The sequence below is a fragment of the Oryza glaberrima genome, chromosome 3 (genome assembly GCF_000147395.1).
Source record: "Oryza glaberrima chromosome 3, OglaRS2, whole genome shotgun sequence".
Lineage (NCBI taxonomy): Eukaryota > Viridiplantae > Streptophyta > Magnoliopsida > Poales > Poaceae > Oryza > Oryza glaberrima.
The window spans coordinates 2181954-2201625 of NC_068328.1; the positions used below are offsets into that span (position 1 = coordinate 2181954).

General features: G+C 45.1%; 1 protein-coding gene and 2 pseudogenes across 1 annotated transcript; 1 reads left to right on the forward strand and 2 right to left on the reverse strand.

Moving 5' to 3' along the window:
* Positions 1-11030: 11030 nt before the first annotated feature.
* Positions 11031-11602, reverse strand: LOC127768043 (pentatricopeptide repeat-containing protein At3g49170, chloroplastic-like; annotated as a pseudogene).
* Positions 11603-11722: 120 nt separating this feature from the next.
* Positions 11723-13040, reverse strand: LOC127768670 (pentatricopeptide repeat-containing protein At1g74630-like; annotated as a pseudogene).
* A 3096-nt stretch (positions 13041-16136) lies between these two features.
* On the forward strand, positions 16137-17852 carry LOC127765352 (uncharacterized). The gene is made up of 3 exons (XM_052290227.1): positions 16137-17086; positions 17190-17362; positions 17502-17852. The coding sequence occupies exons 1-3, from the start codon at positions 16373-16375 to the stop codon at positions 17641-17643; spliced, it is 1029 nt and encodes a 342-aa protein (XP_052146187.1). The 5' UTR covers positions 16137-16372; the 3' UTR covers positions 17644-17852.
* The last annotated feature ends 1820 nt before the right edge of the window (positions 17853-19672 follow it).

Below are 19672 nucleotides of genomic sequence, written 5' to 3' on the forward strand. Positions count from 1 at the left end.
TTTTATTAGTGCCCGAACACCCCATACGACACTCTATATAATCACCGATGTGACACGCCAAAACTTTACACCCCTAATCTAAACATCACCATACTCATGTTGCTACGAATTCTAATTTAAGTAATGACCTCAACATGCTATGTGGACTTTGTATTTGTCATGTTTCAACTTCTGATGCAAGCGTTTAGTGGGATCCAATGCTGCTGGTGCTGCTCACATTTCAATTTTCAAATCAGACAGATCATGTAGTTAACAAAAAAAACGTGTTCACGTCTTATGTAGATAAAGTGATAACTTCTGGCATATATATACCTGGAACATTACGCCTCAGGATATCTTGCATTACTAATTGTTGATTCTCTAACTCTTTCATTCCCTTTGCAACTTGAATGGATAGTTTAGTCTTCTAAGGCTTCAACCCAGAAGATACAAATGATGCAGTTCGTGAGATCCAACCACACAAAAAATTGCATCTGGCAAAAGTTTTTCCAGGTTTTAAATAAGAGAGTCCACTTGTCCTGCTCATTCACAGACGCACAGAAAAGGAACCGTTAGTAGAAACTCCCTTCAGTCCAGACAGCATCTTTGCTTGTGACAGCACACCCGCAATAGGACAACGATTATAAGTACAAATCATTTAGATTCTTAAACTATCGCAGCAGTAACTTTTCATGTTTTTAGTGGCATGAATAAACATAACAAAACAACTGCACGGGAAAGAACAGACCTACAGAAACTACCAGACTTGAGCACAGAGGAAAATCTGGAAAACACTGCAACTTTGCAAAAGAACAAACTTGTCTAGGGAATGCAATTTTTCAGCAAAATATATGAAAATACGAGGTGTTACGGGAAGGCCAGTGCCAGAGTATAATTTTCAACATGCACAAGGAGAAACAATACCTATGTGATTGTCGTAGGCTCTCCGGACCTTCCATTATATTTGAGAGATGAAGTGAATAATTCAAGTCATCAAACAAGCATAATGAAACATCCGACGCCTTGAGAGAGAAATATTGGAGACATTGCTGAGCCCTTAGCCTGCCAGTCAACTTCAGCCTGATATGTGCCCGTCAAACCACTCGAAGGCGGCGACCAGATGTGTTACACATTTAGTAGACTTGACAAAAATGGCTAAAGATCTATAACCTCTCAAATATTCCTAACTCATACTCATGTAAATCTAGTTCCCAGGATGTGCACTAGATTCACACTTTCATCTTAAGCATGATTATACATAGCAAACACAACTAAGATGAAAGAAACTTAAGACTTACAATAACTTAATAATTACATAGGCCGACCGGCCAAATAGACTTATTAGAGAACAGCGGAAGCTTGACTACCTAATCACAAGCACACCGACTAGGGGTTTACCACATTAAGTTCTCATCCTAGAAGAAGCAATCGGAACCCGCATCACTCAATGTAGCGCCCGTTCTGTCGTGGCGCCTAGCGGGAAAATTTAAATTCTAAAAAAAAAACTAATTGCGAAATCTGTTTCCTTGCATGTTGTCAGTCTCCGTGCCAATCCCTGATCTCGAATCCCCGATCTATCGTCAAAACCAAATCCTTCCCAAATCAAATTTCTCCGCAAAAGTCTATTTTGCCTCCCTCAGGTTCGGTAGGCCGATTTCCTCTCGACCCATCTCTCTCTCTCTCTCTCTCTCTCCCTCAGCTCTCCCCTCGCTCTGCCCGCGCGCCGCGTGCGCGTGCACATGCGCGTGAGCCGACGCCGAGCCGAGCTCTCCCTCTCTCTCTCGTTCTCCCGCTCTCCCTCCCCGCTCCATCCCTGGCAAACTCGCGCGCGCGCGCCTACGCGGTCGCCGCCGTCGTCAACAGCCTACTGCCCGTGCCTGCGCCGTCCGGCCCCGCGCCCTGCCGCGCTGCGCCGCCTGTGCCGCGCCCTGCCCCGTGAGCCAGCGCGCGTGCCCTGCTGCGCCTGAGCCCGCGCCTGCCGCCCTGTAGCCGCGCCCTTCCAAACCGCCCCCGCCATCATCGCCGTCGTCACGACCCGGCCCCGCCACCACCGCGCATGCTTACAAGAGATGGAGGCAGAGCTCCTCCTCCCACTGCCTCGTCGCCCTCTCTCTCCTTCTTTCTTTTCCCAAAGTGGCAAGAGGCAAGTCTCCTTTGCCTCTATCTTTTCTTCTTTTTTCCCCCGCCGGCGTCATCCTCCCTGTCGCCATTTTGGCCGCTAGCCGGAGAGCCAGCTCGCTGGCTTGACCGCCCAATGTCGGTTCCTCCCTCCCAAACCGACATTGTCGCCCCTATAAATCCGAGCCCCTTCCCCATTCCAAACTCCCTTGTTTTCGCCTTCCGACTCCTCCGCACCATCGTCGCTCCGCCCTGCTTGCACCTCCACCGTTCGTCGCCAAAGCACCGGGAGAGCCGGTGCGTGCGAAGGACGCGTGAAGGGGACTCCGGACGCTCGTCTTCTTCCTCTTCCCCGGCCCGAGGCCGGAGAGATCACTCCCGTTCCGTCGGCCTCTCGTCATAGCGCCCTGCCTCGTCTCGGTAGGGCATCCCTCCGTTCTCCCTCCTCGCTCCATCTCTTCCCCTTAGCTTTGAGTAGCAGCTCGTATAGCCTCCCCGTAGCTAGCTGGTGCCGCCCCGACCGCTGCCGCCGCTCGCTGTGTGCTTGCCGCCGTCGCCGCCCGTGCTCCGTAGCGCCCGCACGTCGCCGGCCTCTCTCGTAGTGTCTCTGTCTAATCTGATGCTAGAAACGGACTCCGGTGGCCGCGTAGATGCTCTAGTCCGGAGGAATTGAACCCTAGTCGCGTCGTTGCCGTTTCCCTCTTTTCTCGCCGCCGGTTGCCGCCGCAGCAATCCACCGCCGTCGAACTCCCTCCAGCGAATCCGAGCCGTTGGCTCATCTCCCCTCGTCTCGTGCAACCACCCGATGTGCTCGCTTTCGCCTGTATCGCCGTGGTTCGCCCCGCCGTTCGCAGCCGCCGTCCGCCATCCGTTCCGGCCGTCGCCTTCTTCAACCTCCCGCCGGCCCGCGTGGTAGCCACGTAGGCGCCACATCGGCGCCAGCTCGGCCAAGACTGGGTCAAGCCGACCCCGGTCCGCCGCTCCCCTCTTGCCCGCTCGCGCGCACGGTCCACCGCGAGCCGTGAGGCTGCGCGTGGGCCCGCCGCATCTGCACCCACCGCGAGCCGCGCGTGTGCACCGCGCCCCGCTCCAAACCCTAGCGCCACGTCGCGTGCTCCTCGCTCACGGTGAGCCGAGCCGCCGACAAGCGGGTTCCACTCGGGACCACGCGAGATGGACCCGGCCCACCGCCTCCCTCTCTCCTCCCCTCCCGCACGGGCCTTGGGCCGCCTTCTCGGGCCGACCGGCCCATTAAGCTCGGCCGAGGCGCCCCTTTCTCTCGGGCCGCGCCCTAGCCGCCCGAGGGAAGTCTATTTCCCCTCCCTCTTTCTTTTCTTTTTCAAAAGGGTTTAATTAAATCCTTTTTCGTTTAGACCAAAAATCCAATAATCTTAGAAATTTAATATCTTCTCAACCGTATGTCCGTTTGACTGTTCAACTTCCAAAATTCCTCAAATCTCGAGATCTATTTAATGGCACGTTTAGAGGTCAATAATAGGGCTTTATTTTCGCCGTTTGTTGAGTTGTCCCGTTTCGCGTGTAGCTTCGGAGCCCGAAGACTCGGAGTGCGCGGATTTCGAGGATCAAGCTCAAGATCTCGAGCAAGGCAAGTCACCTTTGAACATCTTGCACCTATAATTTAAAACTAAGTATTTCTTTTCCGCAAATAGTGCATAAATAGGATTAACACAAGTAAATCGGCCGCGGCTTGCGAGATAGCCTGCCGGCCCCAACCCTAATTGCTGCAATTACCCTCCTTGAATTATTGAACACTTAAACCTCCTTTGTCAACTGTTGTGCTTCGATGCACGGGCCTTCGGGCACGCGCATCGGAACACCTCCCCTCAAATTCAAAATATCCAACGATGGGTAAAACTTGGGGTTTTACAAAAGACTTGGAAAAACCCGACACCTGGGTCGGTGCTTGCGAACTAAATGAATTTCCAAAATCACGGATCGAGGAATGTAGCGGGAGTATGGTTTCCCGCTCTTGCACTTAAGGACCGTTTTCCTTGGAATTTCATCCGAACATAAGATTGTGCGACCACATGGGTGTAATGGGACGCCCCTAGCTGAGTTATTAGCTAATCGGGGGAGCCATGATGCCAAGAGACATGTGGATTCAACGGGGTGGTGCCGGGGAGAACCCCCGGGTTTCCTGGCACAGTATGGTCTGGGACCTAACCTGGTGTTGGTCTGGGACCCCTCTCGTTGGCATATGGTGAACCTGTGTCGGCTTTCGAAATGCCTTGTCATGAAAGCCTCAAGGTCTCAAGACGTGGCCGCTCTGCACGGGCTGGGTGATTCGGGTTAGTAATATCGTGTGGGTAAAGTGTACCCCCTCTGCAGAGGTTATTAAACTGTTCGAACAGCCGTGCCCACGGTCATGGGCGGATGTGAGGTGATTCCTAGCGTAGTTTTGTTTGACTACTGCCTGTGAAATTACTGTTGTGGAATGGGTTCGATGTTTGAAAAATCTGCGGCTGATGGGATCAGCAAGGCCCGGGTGGCCGCTTGAAAGCTGTTGGCCGGGTGCCAACTTTGAATCAATTCAAAGACTGATACATTGCACATACTCCGACCGGACGAGACACACTGTCTCATCCGTGTCGTTTGAGAAGCACTCACTTAGTTGTTTCAAAAAGGAGTTTAAATAAAACCAGTTGCAAAAACAACAGCCTTTCCTTGAAGCCTGCATTAAACACTTAATTCCCATGGCTTGCTGAGTACTCCTGTACTCACCCTTGCTCTATATAAATAATCCTCCCCCCAGTTGCTGAAGAAGATGAAGTGGATCCCACTGACGAGGAGTTCTTCCAGGAACAAGTCGGCTACAATGAGTTTTAGGGTTTCAGTCTAGTTCCCAAGTCACGCCTGTGATGATTGGTCCAAGTCTTGGCTTCCGCTTTCCCTTTTGTAATGCAGTTGTGAGCTCGGGATCTGTCCGCAGCCCAACATGATTGTACTCCTACTATGTAATAAAGAGACCTCTGTGGCTGTAATATTCTGTCTTCCTGTGATACCAGCACTGTTTCCTGGGACTTGTATCGATTGACAGGTTAATTTGGAGCGTCACAGGCTAGTTCCGTTCGGGGCTAGTTCGGAGCGTGACACTCAAAGACTAAGTCTAAACCTGCAAACAAAAGGTTATATCAACAGCAAGAGTCAGTACATTAAAAAAGTTAATGTACTAGTAAGCACAAGTCAATCCTACCATACTACATGTAAGGCATATATTCAAAGGAAGGCAATATATAGTTCAATTTCAGCATAAAGCAAGTTTTGTTTCGCAATTCTTTTGTAAAGGAGTTGATGCTTCAATTAACAAAGACAAGTTTTAAGTTTCATTATTAACTTCTTCATAATTCCATCATAATCAATCTCTTATTGCCATATTTAACAATAAGTCATAATGTATCACCACACACACAACTCAACACATTTATCAATTTCAAACCAATGTCACATGATCACATTTTTAAAACATAGTCTATACTTATGACACATCACCAAAGCGCTCATGACCGTGAGCATGGCTAATCGATTAGTTTAAAGAACTCTGCAGAGTTTGTACAGCTTTACCCACATGATATGAACTCTCTAGTTTGTTTTGAGTTTGCAAGACTCCACCACACTCTTCATGTTGAATGTGATCTAGAGGTCATAACGAAGCCTTTACACTACTTAGAGCCTAGCCTTGCACCAGCACAATACGTGTTCCTCCATCCTAGGCATACTTGGAATATACCTAGAACCGTTAAGTGGCGGGCCCATGCCTTAAACTTAACGCCGTGGTGGCGGACACGACGGGAACCCACCACGTGGCACAATACCGTTGTATTGGACACGCTTAGTCACCTAAACTACCACGTCGGGGTAAATAGGAAGCTCCTCTGAATTATACAAACTCATACACACCGGCCTACCAGAATGCAAGGCTAGTCCTAAATAGATTAATCAGCTTAGGCCATCCCATACTAGCACATGTGGATGTACTAATAACTTTAAATGGGTGACACAAGTTCGGTCCTTATGGACTTGGGCAAACACTCCCCCTATCGGTATGCAACTAACACCATATGCACACCACTTGCCGTCCAAGTATAAAATCACATTTTACATATTTTAGTTCGCAAATACCCATCATATTCATTTTATTCTAGCAAAGGTTCAAGTATCAAAACCACATTTTAATCAAAACCACATTTTAATTATAGATGGAATGAGCATTTGCATATTTCTAAGCACGGCTAAGCAAGTAATTGCACATAGAGCATATATAAACCCATTTGAGCACAAAGAGTGTTCTTTAACCATTTCTAGGAGTTCAAACAGCAAGAGGATCAATTATTCAAGGTGGGGTATGCAGCAAATAGGTCATAACTACCTTAACCCAATTTCAAATACTGATATAATCTAAGTTCACATGCAACTTTGCAAACAAATATTTTCATTCCTCAAATTATGGGATTCAATGTGTTCAAAGGATGGGAGGAGAAAACTTGCCTTGATCAGAGAAATGTTAGCACCTAATCCACTCCTTCACCGATTATGCAATTATCTGGATAAAGGACACGATATGCAATTAAACACCGAAAGAGCTGAAAATCCAAAATGCTCTAAAATGCATGATTTATGCACAGTGGGTTGGTACTGATCTAAAATGAATTTAGGTGAAAGAATTTTTATTTTATCTTATTCCATTAGGGACTTATGAATTTTTAGAAGTTTTATCGGTTTATAGTAGTATAGTCTTAGGTAGTGTTATGAAATACTTTTGTAAAGTGATTTTTATTAGATTAGACTTCACAGGGGTGTGGAGATGTGTTTTCTAAGACTAACACATTTGGTTTCACAATTTTTGGAGTTATAATGATTTTCTTATAGATTTTACAAGTTACAACGTGTTTTAGGCATATAGTGTTTTATATGTTCATGACTTTTGAGTTATAGGTTCAGAACATGCTACTTCCTGTTTAAGTTGAATAAAAGGAATAATTTGGTTAACTAAAACATTTTTATTTCACATGTTTATGGTCTTTACTACTATGGTTCATATTTTATAAACTAGAGATGCTCTAATCTAAACTAGCAATATATTATATTAACCTAGAAATTGTCATATGAGCTAAGTTCTTCTAAGTTTTAGTGGATGAGGATTGGAACTATGGCTTCACTGGTCAATCAAGTTTTTATTTAGGTTTAATTAGACCTAAAGTGTATATATACTTATACATGTTTATGTATTACTTAAACAACACTATGTGTTTAAATCCTTATTTCACTAAGTTAAGGTTTTGATCTATGTTCTCTACAAAAGGTGCCAAATTTTATTTTACTATGTTGAAGCTAACTATTTTTCTGGTTCTATAGAAACTTTGTTCATTTCATTTGGACTAAAAATAAATTTTCTACAAGTTTTACAAATTAAAGGCTGCTCTATGTTAGTAAATCCTTATATGAATATTTAGAGACTTTTACTACACAGTAAGTATATAATCTTATTTCATAACATGGAAATACATGTTTTGGTGATCCTAGAGAACTTAAGTTTACTCAAATTGAAGCTAAATTGGGTTCTATATGAATTTCTAAAATTTAGCTTATCTAAAACTAATCATTTTAGAGATAATAGTTTTAGAGGCATTTGATGCAAAGTAAGTAATTACTTTTATTTCACCTAATCAGAGAGTGCATGATGATGAATCTGCAATTTTTGAGTTTGTTTCAAAATGAGTTGAGATGAATTTTCTATGTATTTTATAAATTTGTACATGTTTTATGTATGACCTATCTTAGATAAATTTTAGAGACATTATTTGTAGAGTGAGTGTCAAGTTTTATATTCCTGGAATAAAGTTCATAACTTCAAGAATCTACAGCAACTGGAATCACTTCAAAATGAGCTATATTTGATTTTATATAGATTTTACAACTTTGTGCATTTTTCTGCTAAACATATATTTGTTTGGGCATTTTCTTAATTATTCTTCAGATTTTAAAGGATGGGGTCCACATGGCTGTGAGGGACCAATATGCACAAAGGCCCTTGAGGTTTCTAGGAATCAACCCGCAGTCCTAGGCCCATATGTCAGTGTGTTTCTACAATTGTAAACGGATCCCTGCACTTAATCTAATTCACGGAAGTCATCCCTCTGCTCTGTCTGGAGCAGAGCTAGCCATGGCTGAGCTCGATCTCGAGCTCGCCGGCGGCAAACGGTGGCTCGTTTGAGGTTGAGGTCAAGAGATAAATTGAAGAGCAAGCTCTCGCGATTCCATTCCTCTAGTTTTCTTGGTTAGAGGACATCGGAGTAGCGCCGATGGCGAGTGTGAGCGGCGGTGGTTCTTGGGGTAAAAGTGCATGTGTGCATGGAAGTCGATTCCGAACGAAAAGGATGCATGCATGTGGTCTTCTAGCCTTCAGGATGCTCACCGTGGGTCGAGCTAGGGTTGTCGAGGTCTTGGCGGCAGCGGTGACTTGTGGAACGGCTCGGCGACGGCGCTCCTCCTCGGGTGAACGACGACGGCTCGAACGGGACAATGAGCTGCTTCAAGCAAGCATGCACGAGGGTTGTGAGGCCAAGGAGATGGTGTATGCGCAAGGAATCGAACAATGCCTCACCAAGGCAGCAGTAATCGATGATGACGGCGGAGGCGATTCTAGATCGGCGCCGGTGAAGAAAAGATGCGTTCTCCAAGTCCTTCACATCTCCGGCTGGGGTTCTTGAGGCGTATTGAAGAGGAGGTTGAGGCGATGACGATGGCGTAGCGGCTTGCTCCGAGGTGGTCGAGAATGGCCGGACGACGACGATGGTTGAAGCGGCGGCGCTCCGGTGTGTGCTCCAGTGCGTTTAAAAAAATTGTCGGCGTGGCTTGCGTTCCCGGCGATGCACTGCACCAGAGTGGTTTAGGTCAAAAGAGGAAATGCTCGGCATTGTGTGGAGATATGGGAATGCGAAAGAGATGGAGGTGACCTTGACTCAAACGGAGATGGCGAAGGTCGTCGTCACTACGACCGGCGGCGAGGTTGAGGATGACGGAGAGGTTGAGGACCTCTCCCTCGGCTTCTTTAGCTCCAGAGTGATGTGTGGAGTTGGGCGACTCGGTCTGGAGGAGATGGAGGCATGACTCAGTGACTTGAAGGCATCGTCACCACGCGTGTCCAGGACTCGGTCGGCTCTCGATCTCTCCCTCTCTGTGTTTCTTGGTCGGCTGAGGATGAGGGACAGAGGAAGGGCGAGCTGGAGAGGCTGCCAGGTGGGGCCAAGTCGATGGAAGCTAGGCTAGGAAGAGAGGTATGGGTAGGAGTTTGGGTAGACTTAGTTTTTGGATAATTTTCGGAATTATTTCTTCCCCCTAAGTTTGCAACTCAATATCTTAATATGTGGACCAGAAGAATTAGTGTAGATTTTACTGGTGGTAGATGATTATATCTAGATTCCATTTTCTTTGGTTGCACTTAAAAATAATGGGTAGACTGCTCACAGAAATTAAACAAAGATGGGCTATTAGAAAGCTAGATTGAATTTTTAGGAGGCTTAAACAGAGGAGGAAAATTCTAGAAAAATTATATTTAGGCATGATAAATAATCTAGTATTTGAATAAATTATTTTCCATGTTCACTTATGAGCAGTTAAATGTACTTTTGGATGAAGTATGGCTTTAGTCGATTAAAATTTAATTTGATTCCTTTTAGTTTTCTGCTTTGACTGATTAATTTGTGGTATTAAACTTAGTTATTAACTTGTACCAATATTATAGTGAATTGCTTGTGCTAAACATTATCTATCTAATTTTTTTCCATGATTTTAACTTGCACATAATATTTTAGAGAATTAGGATTACTTTACTTTGTATATGTGTTCCCACTTCATAATTGCACCTAATATTGTTACAGGGATTACATTAAACTTCTTTTGGGCTGAGAAGATGATATTTGAGTTTAATATTAAGTCCACATGTTATCACCCAAGATTAACTATAGGTTTGTTTAGTAATTTTAACCCTTTTAGTTTATGCTCATGAGACCTATTATGAAAAGCGAGACCAAAATCCAAATGCACAAGGGACTCGAGCCTAGGCATGCATTATGCACATGTATGCTCAAATGCTTGATGACATTTCTAGTCTAATGTTGGGAATGAAAAGGTTTTATTTTGTTCTCAAATTTTAATCATGCAATGGTTTAAGTTGGTCATCACCTAAATTAAAACGGAAATTTTTGGCTCTCAAAAATTGGAGAAGTTAACCTCTAACTATTTTGACAAGAAATTTTAAGTCCTATAATTTCGGGTATGTTACAGTGATATTTAGCATCAAGTGAAAATTAACTCTCTGCAGAGATGTTGCACAACAATGGAAGTGCAAGAATGAAAATATGAAATGCAAATATTCCAGGTAAACCGAAAGTCCACAACAACAAGGACACACCATATTAAAATACAAAGAGATTGAAATTACTTTGGATTCAAAATATAGAATTTAAGACTTAATATCAAATGAAGAACAAAATAAGGCTCGCTATTAGGAAAGGACATAAGTTGATATGTTTAAAACTCAAGGTTTAAAATTCTATGGGTACTATCAAAAAAACTAAAGTAGCTAATATACCAAATTAACTGGTGTATGATGATCACAAATATGCACAGATACCAACTTTAATTTTTGTAAAAATTCATCTATTTTATATCTATTTTCATAACACATGGCACAAGGGTTACCATCTAGTAATCCAGCATACAGAAGTAAAAAATGGAGTATAAGAGAGAGTACACCTGTCAAATTATTACATGCTTCCCACGCTATACCCACCACAGTTTCAGTCATGAAGAGATGCTTCCTGGTATTAACAGAAGAAATTTCACAATAACACTCGGCACAGCAGTAATTCATTTGTAGTCAGAATCCAAAACCATGTGGGATCCGAAGTATTTCACCAAATAATTTTAACACCAAGTTGCCTCTTAAGGATTTCACCTGTAGTCACTGCAAGGCTGCAACTGCAAGCACCTTGCTTTACTGTGTGTTATGTAAAATGCCTTACTAGAATTACCTGTATCACCATGCTGGCATACTTAAAGAATTGATGACAATGAACACAAATCCTCCAGTTCCTCACTATCCTCAACATCTTCCCGGATGGTACAGCCCCACTGATCAACCCATACGCAATAGCCAACTTTTCACTATGATGCAGGAGCGGTGGAGCCCCTTGTCTACCTCCTTATACCCTAACTTCTCTACCTTTTAAATCAAATTATTCATTTTTTCATAAATGATGCCTCCTCTCATTCGCAACAAACACATGTACCTGTCCTCTCACGTCTTGCCTCAATCCAGCCTCAATCCAACTTTGACAACCTTCTTCCCGACTCCTCGATTTCTAACTACAGAGTAGACATTGTAAAGCATGAGATACACAGAATCATCATTGGGGACAATCTCTAACAGCCGTTGTCCCATGATTCCTGCCATGTCAAACATGTGATGAACCAGTTGCCCCATGAGTCCTTTAGCCTTTCTGTTGTGGCCGGCATGCCAGTCTCTGATCCTGGGTGATCTTTAGGCTGTAAACTTGCTTTCTTCATGGAATGACGTGCAAGGTTTTTCGTTTTTGCATGTTCCCTAAAGAAAATGTGATGAACCACACAGCCTGCCAGACGAGTAAATCCACACTGCTGCATCTGACTTACATGGTGTTGTGCATGCAGTGTTCTCCACATCCTCCAGACGTCCCACTCACGCCATCGCACCCACCACACCGGTGTAATGCTCAAGGTGAGGCTTCACCTTGCAGTTGAATTGCATTTCTTCCAACCAAAACTCAAGCCTGCTGCAGCCGCTCCTGCATTGCTACATGCTGTGAGAAGAGCAAGAAACTTCAGGCCATTAAGTTCAATTAGTTCAAACCCCAACTCCAACTCTGCCATACTATGAAACAACCTTGCAACTGCTTCCACATCTCCTGGCTGTGTGTGTGCCGTCAACACTGCATTCCACATGATCAAGTTTTGGTCACCACCCAACTCCTAGAACACATCCACAACTCCAGCTCTCCCATATGCACCAAGCCACCAACCAGCACAGTCCCAACAGATCAAGCCGAACCACGACTATGTGTGCACGCATGAATCCGATAGCGTGCTCCAGTGCGGCAAGCCCTGCAGCCCCCACAATGGACTCGATTACGCATACAACATTAGAGAGTCGACGAATACTGAGAGATTCCTAGAATCGCCCATTTTGCGTGAGGCCAACGATGGCAGAGGAGTAGCAGACGCGGTCCCAATAGCCAACAGACGACAGGAATTTCGTCGAACAGCTGGTGGGCGGAGTCAGGAGAGCGGGATCGGAACCACGAGTTAAGGATGATAAGGCACAAGGCTGAGAACGGGACAGAGAGGATAAAGCAAGCTCGAGCAGAGGGCGCATACATGGGGCCGGGCACGACGGATGACGGCATGGACCGGAGGAGGGAGGAGATGGAGCCGTCGTCGAGGAGGGACGCGGACACGCCGCGGAGCGGCACCGCTGAGGAGGGGGGGGAGGAAGACGAGGAGATCGAGGCGAGGGATGAGGTGAACGAGGCGGCGTTAGGGCGCAAGGGAGGCGGGAGAGATTGAAGGGAAGGTGGCGGGTAGCGGGAAGGGAGGAGGTTGTGGGCGGCATGGAAAGCGGGGTAGGTCTGGATGAGGACGGAGCGCCGCCGCGGCGCCGGCTCGCCGGCCGCGAGGCCGCTGCCTCGGCGACGGCGACGGGGATGGGAGATTGGGAGATGGCGGTTTCGAGAAGATTTTGGAGTTCGCTCTCGGAGTGGCGCCGTGGTGAGGCGGGGAAAGCTGCTGGGCTTGAGGGGTAGTAGTCGTGTAGAAATCTGTTTCGTCGGGTTTGTGCTCGGGCCATACTGGGCTGGGGTGATTGGGCTCACTGGAAATAAGCTCATTGTTGGTCCCTCATGAATTCATCCCTAAACCGAAATACAGATCCCTCGATTCACAAAACCGGCCCACACGGACCCCCACCGGATCACAAGGTCCTAGGTTGTACTATGTCTAATTTTAGTTGACATGGCAAGTTGAGTCAAGGTGGGAACCCCGTAGGCTCCACATGTCAATGCCCAACACTTTCTTTCTCCACCGTAGGATGGCGGCTGGCGAAGCAGAGGAGCGACTCTGACATGACACATGTGGGGTATGTGTGGGTCCCATGCTGATTCGGCTAAAAACGGGTATAACATTGCCTAGAACCGTGATTTGGTTTTGTAAGTTGAGAGACCCGTTATATCTAGTATTTCGGTTTAGTGATGAATTTAAGATTCGGCGACAAAGGACCTAAAATGAACCTATTCGTATGGTTGATCACGCCGAGCCGCCAAGCTACTTTAATGTCCACAGATATCGGTTTTGGGCCTGTGAGAGAAGTTGGGAACACCTCTTCCACGCAGTAAAATGTAAGATTTTATCAGCATATTATTAAGTAATGAGTATATTTTATAGCAATGTTCTATGAAAGTTTTAAGAAAACATTGTTTAACAATCTATTATATTATTAAAGGAATAGAAAAAGGAGCCTCCACGTTCGCTCTCATGGCTTATAAATTCTCACATTAATCGGAGAAAAAGAAAAAGCAGAGCCTATATAGAAATACAATTTAGAAATAGTTGAAATTCGGAATTAAAAAATAAGGAATATTAAAAGAGGTGACTAGAGTCCATATAGAAATACAATTAGGAAATAACTGAAATTCGGAATTAAAAATAAGGAATATTAGAAGTAGAGTATAGAGTTAATATAGAAATACAATTAGGAAATAACTGAAATTGGGAATTAAAAATAAGGAATATTAGAAGCAGAGTGTAGAGTCCATATAGAAATACAATTAAGAAAAAAACAGAAATTCGGAATTAAAAAATAAGGAATATTAGAAGTAGAGTATAGAGTCCATATAGGAATTTAAAACTAACTAAAATTTGAAATAAACATAATAAAATTAAAAGTAGAGTTTAGAGTCCGTATAAAAATATAATTTACAAATAACTAAAATTCGAAATTAAGAAAACATAGGAAGAAGAGTTTAAAGTCAATATAGGAATACAATTTAGAAGTAACTGAAATTCAAAATTAAAAATTAAAGAATATTGAAAGATGAGTTTAGAGTCCACATAGAAATACAATTAGAAATAATAAAAATTTAGAAATAAAAATAGATAATATTGGAAGAAGAGCATAGAGTCTATATAGAAATACAATTTACAAAAAATTCGGATTTAAAAAAAGAAATATTAAAAGACGGGTCTAGAGTCAATATAGGAATATATATAATTTACAAATAACTAAAATTTGATATTAAAAATAATTAATAACTAACACGTTTATAAAATACAATGTGAATATTACACATTACTGGTTTTGTAAAGTTATTGCAAAATTTAAAATTATGTTGTCATTTTAATATATTTGAATAATATAATGTAAAAATATATGTACTATTATACGAGAGAAAATATAATGATGCCAGTCGCGCAAGCTGCGCGGGCCACCATGCTAGTTCAGATAAAATGAACATAAAAACACAAGTTAAGAAAAGTTAGTACCGAAAGCATCCTTAGAAATCATTTTGTTTTTAACATCTTATAATTACGATGTAATTACATATAGCTTACGATGCATTAAATTTATGCAATAATTATATTTGATATGTTTTCATTATAAAGCTTTCTCCATACATACTCCCACTTGCGCTGCGCTGTAACAGTGATCATAGAACACCGAAAAAATAAAGATGTTTTAGATACTTCCGGTTGAAAAATGGACCCCAAATAACAGTGACCATACAGACATACAGTTTGCACTCATACGTCAATCATAGTCAGCAGGGACACGTACGTGACACGCGCGGTCCACGGCAGGGGCTTCCACAACTCACGCTCTCCGACGTAGATGCCGGCTCCAACGGTAGCAGATTTCGCTCCTCCTAGATCTCACACCCGCAACAACAGAACACACCAAACAATGGGACGTACTACACAGCTGGTGGTAGCTGATTAAACCAGCTAGCACTCCATCTATAAGAGGCACCATCTACCTATATTTCAAATATATTTTTCTCTTAAATTACTCATCCGATCTACGATCTGATTACACCGTTGTGTTCGTAACAATTAAATCTTTACAACAAGATCTCACATGATTATATTTTGATGAAAAATCACAAATTACTTTTATGATATGTCTAAATTACTTTTAGATTTCACTAAGTTACTTTTTAGACATATAAAAGTAAATTCAGTAAAACCTAAAAGTAATTTACTTCTTAGATATATATGTAAATTACTTTTAGGCTTTACTGAATTTACTTTTATATGTCTAAGAAATAACTTCGTGAAATCTAAAAGTAATTTAGACATATCATAAAAGTAATTTGTAATTTTTCATCAAAATATAATCATGTGAGATCTTGTTGAAAAGATTTAATTATTATGAACACAACGGTATAATCGGATTATAAATCGGATAAGTAATTTAAGAGAAAATTTTATTTGAAACATAGATGATAGAAATATTTCCCCTAAGTACTTAATAAATTAATAGCAACTAAAACTAATAAAGTACTAGCACGTGGATGTCTCTGGTTAAAACTAATTGGAGATTTCTCTCCAATTAGATTTACCGCAAACAATGACGTCCTCCCTGCCTGGACCGCCACTCTTTTTTTTTTCTCCCGCGAAAATCACGTGAGATCAACAAGTCGGCGACGCTGCCTCGCTCGACCGTTCGATCGATCGGCACCGCACGGCGCCATCTACAGCGGCGGCTTCCCAGAAAAGCGCAAAACAACACGCGCCATCGTCGCGGTGGCCCCCGTGCAGAGCTGGAAAGTGAGTCGGCACTCACGGCCACACCGTACGTAACGTGCGGCCGTCGAGCCCCTCCAATCCGGAGCAGAGCGCCACCACCCCCCGCCCGTGTCCGTCCCCCGCGCGACGCGACGTGACGCGTCCACACTATCCCTAGCATGGCGGCTCTCCCGCGGCGTGACACGGACTCTGGCGCGTCAGGCCAAACGCCTCCCCTTCCCGATGCACACTGTAGCTACTTGCAACTTGCGCAAGGAGTATCCCCGAACGCATATTTCCTTTCCTTCGTCTACCTCCAGCAGCATCAGCGGCGGCGGCAGCTGGATCCTCCCTCCCGAGACTGAGAGCACGGCAAGATTTGCAAAATTGCAAGGCGAGTAGTTGCGTGAGACTGAGATTTTGAGTGAGCGAGTTAGCCATGCTGGTAAGGAGCGCCTCCACGCCGGTTCTCGGCGCGCTCCTCCCGTCCGGGAGCCACTCGCCGGCTGTCTCCTCCCCGGCCGTCCACTTCTTCGCCGACTCGTCGCCGACGGTCTCGTACCACCCGCCGACCATCTCCTGCCGGCTCACTCCAGGCGGCTCCGACGCCCACGACCGCTCCCTCGGTGGCCTGCGCCGCGCTTGCTCCGATGGAAACCTCGCCGCTCTAGGCGCCAGCGGGGACGACGACCACCACCACCACCTCCCGCCGTCCGGCAAGTGCGCGCCGCGCTCCAAGCCAACGACGCTCGAGACGATCCAGTCGTTCACGCAACGCGGCGGCGCTTCCACGGACGAGGAGGAGGAGGAGGACGAGGACGACGGCGACCACGAAAGCGCGGAGCAGGAGCTGAGCTTTGGGAAGTTCCGCTTCAGCGGCAGCAGCACGTTCGCGCAGGTCGAGCACCCGCTGTTCCTCGCCAGAGGCCTCGGGATCGACCGCCTCGGCTCAGGCTTGCTGAGCGCCGACGGCGGCAGCGGCGGCATCGGCGGTTCCGACGGCGGCGGCGGCGGTGGCGCCGGAGGCAGTTACCTGGTGACCTCCGACAACGGAGGGAATCGCTCTGACATCGAGATGCATTACAAGAAGATGATCGAGGAGGACCCATGCAACGGCCTCTTCCTGAGGAACTACGCGCAGTTCCTGTATCAGGTAAGCCACAGCACTGTCCATTTCTGCAAATTTCAGTGGAGATCTGGCGATCGTTCTCAACTTCTCATGTCTAACACATGAGCAAATGCAATGGATTTGGTAGATTAAAGGGGATAGCCGGAAGGCAGAGGAGTACTACTCCCGTGCCATCCTCGCCGACCCGAACGACGGCGAGCTCCTGTCGGAGTACGCCAAGCTGGTCTGGGACGTGCACCGCGACGAGGACCGCGCCTCCAGCTACTTCGAGCGGGCAGCGAGAGCCTCCCCGCAGAACAGGTTCGCTGCGCTGCGCAATCGACCAATCTTTCACGCACCAATCCATGGTCGCATCGTCGCGATCTACTACTGCTTTGACGCGAACTCGAGAATCAGTTCTGAATTTTCTGATGACCCGTGTTGATGTTCATCTCTGCAGCCACGTTCTCGCCGCGCACGCCGCGTTCTTGTGGGACACGGACGACGGCGACGGGCCGGAGGGTAGCAGCAGCGACGCGCTGGGCTACGCGGGGTTCGCCGCTGCTGCTGCTCACTCGTCCTTGGCTTCGGCAACAACCTGATCTGAACAAACGAACAACCTTCCTGTTGTCTCTGAAACTAGCATGGTGTAGTAGATTGGTAGTCTCGCGTTCATTTCAGTACTAGCTTCCCAATAATTGGAGCGCTAAATGGCTGGTCCAGTATGTGTGTATACTGCTGTTGTAAATCACCAAGCGGAATCAAGTTTACGACGTATGAATGCTGCAGCACTGATCTGAGCTTCGTGTCACTATAACCTGTTTAGTTCTCCCATCTCTGCTGTTTCTGGATGTTCTGTGCAGTTAACACGATATACTCTTTGATTCACAGCTTAGCAATTGAAAAACCCAAACTTCACAGAAAAATGTTGTATTCGGGGACCTTTTTTGGGATAATGTTCCGGTTTTACATGCTGCGTGAAGGCATAGTTACACAGAATCAAAACTGAGAACGTTTTTTTACAAAAAAAAAAAAGATTACATAAACCATCCCAATTGTCACTCTTCTTTTGAGATTCTAAATAAGCTAGATATTTTTAAGATTCTAAATAAGTTAGATATTCTTAGACCATTCACAGTACGGCTCACTAGTCGCTAGTTTGAGGACCACATAGGACGAAGATACGGGAAGAATAATACTTGCCACAAGTTTTACAGTGCTATGTAGCTTCAAGTGAAATGCACACAAATAAAAAAGTAAGTTTCTCCCTTATCCTCTCAACGTCACTCATTCCTCACTAGTCGCGCACCTCCCCCCTCCATCTCCGGCCGCTACGCCTCCCCCCTCCTCCGGCCACAGCGCCTCCCCCTTCCTCCTCTGGCCGCTGCGCCTTCGGGGTCGCCATCACCATCACTACCGCGCCAGAGACGGAAGGGAGGACGACATGACCGTCGTGAAGGAGGAGGTGGCGTCATCGGCGAAGACGGTGGAGCACGCCCTAGTGATCGATGCCTTCACTTGCCAGGAATCGATCTCCAACGATGGCTGCAAATGGGTGCCACCAACGCATTGATGATGCTTTGGCTCCCTAGTAGGCCCTCCCCCTCACCTCGCTCTCTCTTTCTCGTGTCGGCTGATGAATCTCTGACGCATTTTGATGAGGGATCTGTGACTAACTTTGGCTTCATGTTTCTCACATGGGCACGGGAGAGACCGACGTGGCTGGAAATATTTGAGTTGAAGGGCTAGAGCTGAATGCCAGCGGTGCGCACTGCGAATGCCATTAGGGCAAAATAAGTTACTCCATAACTTATTCTGTGTTGTACAGGGCTGCAGGCTATGCATAATTAACTGGTCGAGGCTAGGCATGGCATGGCATTTTCATTTTTTTTTTCCTGGCCTTTTCACGTTAAAGCGTCGCATTAGTGTTTCTCTTCTTGGACCGGCCCAAAAACCTCCGGTTATCCTGGGCCTTTTTCCCTCAAGTTTATAAAGCAATTGATATAGGCCTTGATTAAATTGCATGGTCTTTTTGCGACGAAGCTCTGAACATCATAAACTCACTACACCATAGCTTACCATGCATACACATATTGGGATAACGTTAAATACTCTTTTAACGAAAGATGGTCAAATTGTTACTGATGATCATGATAATAGCCTTGTTTGGATCCTCTGGGCTATTAAATAGCCCTCCGGAATCTTGCTATTTAGGATTATTAAACGTAGATTACCGACAAAACCGATTCCATAACCCCTAGGCTATTTTGCGAGACGAATCTAATGATGTATATTAATCCATAATTAGCGGCTGATTACTGTAGCATCACTGTAGCAAATCATAGATTAATATATCTCATTAGATTCGTCTCGCAAAATAGCGTAGAGGTTATGAAATAGGTTTTGTCAGTATCTATGTTTAATACTCTTAAATAGCAAGATTAATAGCCCTCCGGATCCAAACAGGGCCAATAGAGATAAAGACAATCTCCTTTTCAAGAAAAAGAAAACACAATCAGTAATCTTTTTCAGCAAAAGGTCATCGGCAGTTTTGATGCACTGCACAGAGCTGAAAAGTCGTTGAAACTACTCCTCCGTACCAGATATCTAACCAAATTTTTTTATATTTTA

Bases quoted from the DNA above. Each gene is read 5' to 3' on its own strand.
- LOC127765352 (XM_052290227.1), top strand. From the start codon at position 16,373: ATGCTGGTAAGGAGCGCCTCCACGCCGGTTCTCGGCGCGCTCCTCCCG. The intron at 17,087-17,189 runs GTAAGCCACAGC...TGGATTTGGTAG, and splicing joins ACGCGCAGTTCCTGTATCAG to ATTAAAGGGGATAGCCGGAA. The intron at 17,363-17,501 runs GTTCGCTGCGCT...TCATCTCTGCAG, and splicing joins AGAGCCTCCCCGCAGAACAG to CCACGTTCTCGCCGCGCACG.